Source organism: Chionomys nivalis, chromosome 10 (genome assembly GCF_950005125.1).
Source record: "Chionomys nivalis chromosome 10, mChiNiv1.1, whole genome shotgun sequence".
NCBI classification, from domain to species: Eukaryota; Metazoa; Chordata; class Mammalia; order Rodentia; family Cricetidae; genus Chionomys; species Chionomys nivalis.
In genome coordinates this window covers 8,020,199-8,023,282 of record NC_080095.1, presented here as the reverse complement: position 1 = coordinate 8,023,282, position 3,084 = coordinate 8,020,199, and the positions used below count along the sequence as shown (strand labels likewise).

The following is a 3,084-nucleotide window of genomic DNA, read 5'->3' as shown; positions in this document are numbered from 1 at the left end:
TCAGATGGTCCTACAGAACACAAACAATGAGAGAAACAACCTGTACTTACTGGACTTAGCCAATATTGCTGGGTTTTTTTGGTTCCCAACTATAATCCCCTAATTTCAGCATGAAGTAGGGAGGTGATAAATTGTACCTTGTCATTCATTTATTATCAACAAAAAGTCCACAGAATCAATTTATTAACCTAGGGCATATGGATGAACCTATTTAACATGTGCTATAAAAGAAATTACTAATGTTCTTAGTAGGCCTAAATGGCATGATGCTGTTTTATTTGCGCATTGTTATGCACATTACTACTGTAAGAACAGTTGTATATACAACTTCCTTAGTACAGGTTCATACTACAGAGGATGTTAATTGACGCTCAAAATTTGTTGTCTGAAAATTACTATGAATTTAGAAGACAGGAGCCATCAGGATCATATCATACTTTGGAAGAAGCTTCTATTTTACAGGAAGTCAGTTGAACAATATTAATCTTAGACTTAGTGTTCAGTGTCATTCAAACTTGAAATAAATTTCTGTAACTGCTCTTCTTATAATGACACAGAATATGATTGGGGTCAAGTTCAGGCACATTTATAGAAGAGTTGGGATAATTCTGCTTTATCTATGGACATAGATTCCTCCCTTCACCAGAAAATCTCTGACAAGCACACTCTGTACACAAATTATGGCTGTCTCTGTTTCCTTCATTGTCTAAGGTGATACTGTGTAGATGTTTTAAGAATGAATGGTGAGCTATGCCTCAGATGACTTCCAGATCTCCATGAAACCCAGTCTTTTCTCTGAAGTAGTTGGATATAGCTCTAGCAGTGAACATTGAAGATGAAGTGAGTTGATAGACAGCACAATTGAGTGATGATATTCACAAGTACTCAATCATTCAAAAATCAAAACACACGGTAGAACAAAGGTGACCACCAGGTTGATATCTAATGGCCTGTGAGAGGTGATGATGTATCAGCATAGTTCTACGTTCTATAAATGTTTGAGACTGTGGGGCATGTTTCTGAGATGGAGAAAGAAGTAAAATGGAACCAGACAATAATGTATGATCTCAGAACCTACCTCAATTAACATGTACATACATTGACTTGATTAATGATTTTGTGAAAAGTAATTTAACCATACTTTTACTAACTTACAGGAAGTATATTCATATGCAGTTCAGTTTGGCACATATCTAACATTCTAAGAGACTAGAACTTCTGGAGGATCACACAGGTAGAGTTAAATATAAACCTAAAGTCATGTAACATTTGAAACTGTGAAGGACTTTTGTTTCTCCAGCAGTTATTTTTTGGACTTTATTGCTCAAATTTATATTTCAATTTATTAAAAACTACCTCAAAATGTCCCGTTCTCTTATTATCCAGAGATGGATATTTTTACCACACTTCAAAATCACAGTTATCACTTTTTATTGTTTAATTAATGGAAAAACATTTCAATAAATGTGGTCATTGGTGAAGAGTTTATAAAGGTATGGTATTTAGTCATCCTAAATCAGCATCCCTGCATTCACAAAAATAATTTTGAAATGTTGTTACAAAAAAGTGAGAGACAAAGCAACATTCATAATGTTTGTTTCTGTGAATGTCTTAGGCTTATCTTCTCTGTCATGTCAGTCCCAGGGCAGCTTCCTGCTTCTCCAGGGTTATTGACACACTCAGGATGTGGTTGCAACACTGTGTCTTGCACAATAATAGACTGCAGAGTCTTCAGATGTCAGGCTGCTGAGCTCCATGTAGGCTGTACTGGAGGATTTGTCTGCAGTCAGTGTGGCCTTGCCCTGGAACTTTTCATTGTACTTAGTATTACCATTTCCAGGATAAATCCATCCAATCCACTCCAGGCCCTGTCCAGGCCTCTGCTTCACCCAGTTAATATAGTTGCTAGTGAAGGTGAAACCTGAAGTCTTGCAGGACAACTTCACTGAGGTCCCAGGTTTCCCCAGTTCAGGCCCTGACTGATGCAGCTGCACCTGGGAGTGGACTCCTGTGAAGAAATAGAGTAGATTGTCAGAGACCTTGTCACCTCAGTTCCTGTCTTCTCCTCAGGTTTGGAATTAGAAATTCCTTACCTGTAGTTACTGACACAAGGAAGAGAATGATACAGTTCCATTCCATGGTGTGGGCCTTGTGTACTCAGTGATTATGGAGAAGAAACTGATCATATGTTGTTGTTGTGTGTGAACATCCCAGTATTTACCATAATAGATGCAGGTGATTTGCCTATTCAAAAACAGGGGACTTCTTAAATAAGCACTTGGTTCAGTTTGAGAAGCTGGTGGAGGAGACTTGAGTCAAGCAAGAGGATGATGAAATTCAAGTCCTAATCCTGTCTGAGGAAATGCATCTCATAATATTCCCTCAACTCTGCAGATGTTGTGGGTTTAACAATAAGGACCTAAACACTCAATAGATTTCTGACATGAGGCAGTTGCTCCACTTTGTGACAAGGTTGTCATTTTGATTTTCAGAAGGAGGTTGTGATGCTAATTGTGGTGACTGGAAATTTAAAAACTTGCTAAAATTTGAGAAATTATTGCCTTATTTCAAATGATTAATGTTTGCCATACCAGAAGGTTTAATAGAAAAACTCACTGAAATGACCTAAAGAAACACACCTCAGAAATATTTACACACTGATGTTTAATGCAGCACTATATACCATGACATATGAAAATAAACTTCATGTCTGTCCAGAGATGATTTCACCAAGAAGACATGGCTATTTGTGTGACACAACAGGAATGTCATCTGAAAGAATAAGAAACTTATAGCACCTTTAGAAAATCAATGTAACTGGTGATAATTGTATTAATAAAATTATTTCTGAAATACAGATACTATATGTAGCTCTAATTAGTTTTTATATATTGTATAAGTACACAGAACTATTTGTGCAAATATCTACCAACTTAAAAATGAAACTGTTTAGCAGAATATTGCAAAAGCAAGAATATCAACAAAATGAAGGGTTGGAGTTGTGGGGGAAATACGCACAGTGTAAAATGGACAAGTAAAAAAATTCTAAACATATATAAAATTGTTATCTTCATTTTTCAAAAT

At 36.3% G+C, this 3,084-nt stretch overlaps 1 gene segment (V, D, J or C); it reads right to left on the bottom strand.

The window, feature by feature from the left end:
• Nucleotides 1-1,679: 1,679 nt before the first annotated feature.
• Nucleotides 1,680-2,175, bottom strand: LOC130882735 (Ig heavy chain V region VH558 A1/A4-like). The segment is given in 2 exon segments: nucleotides 1,680-2,008; nucleotides 2,094-2,175. Coding segments are annotated over 2 exon segments (375 nt in total).
• Nucleotides 2,176-3,084: the final 909 nt, after the last annotated feature.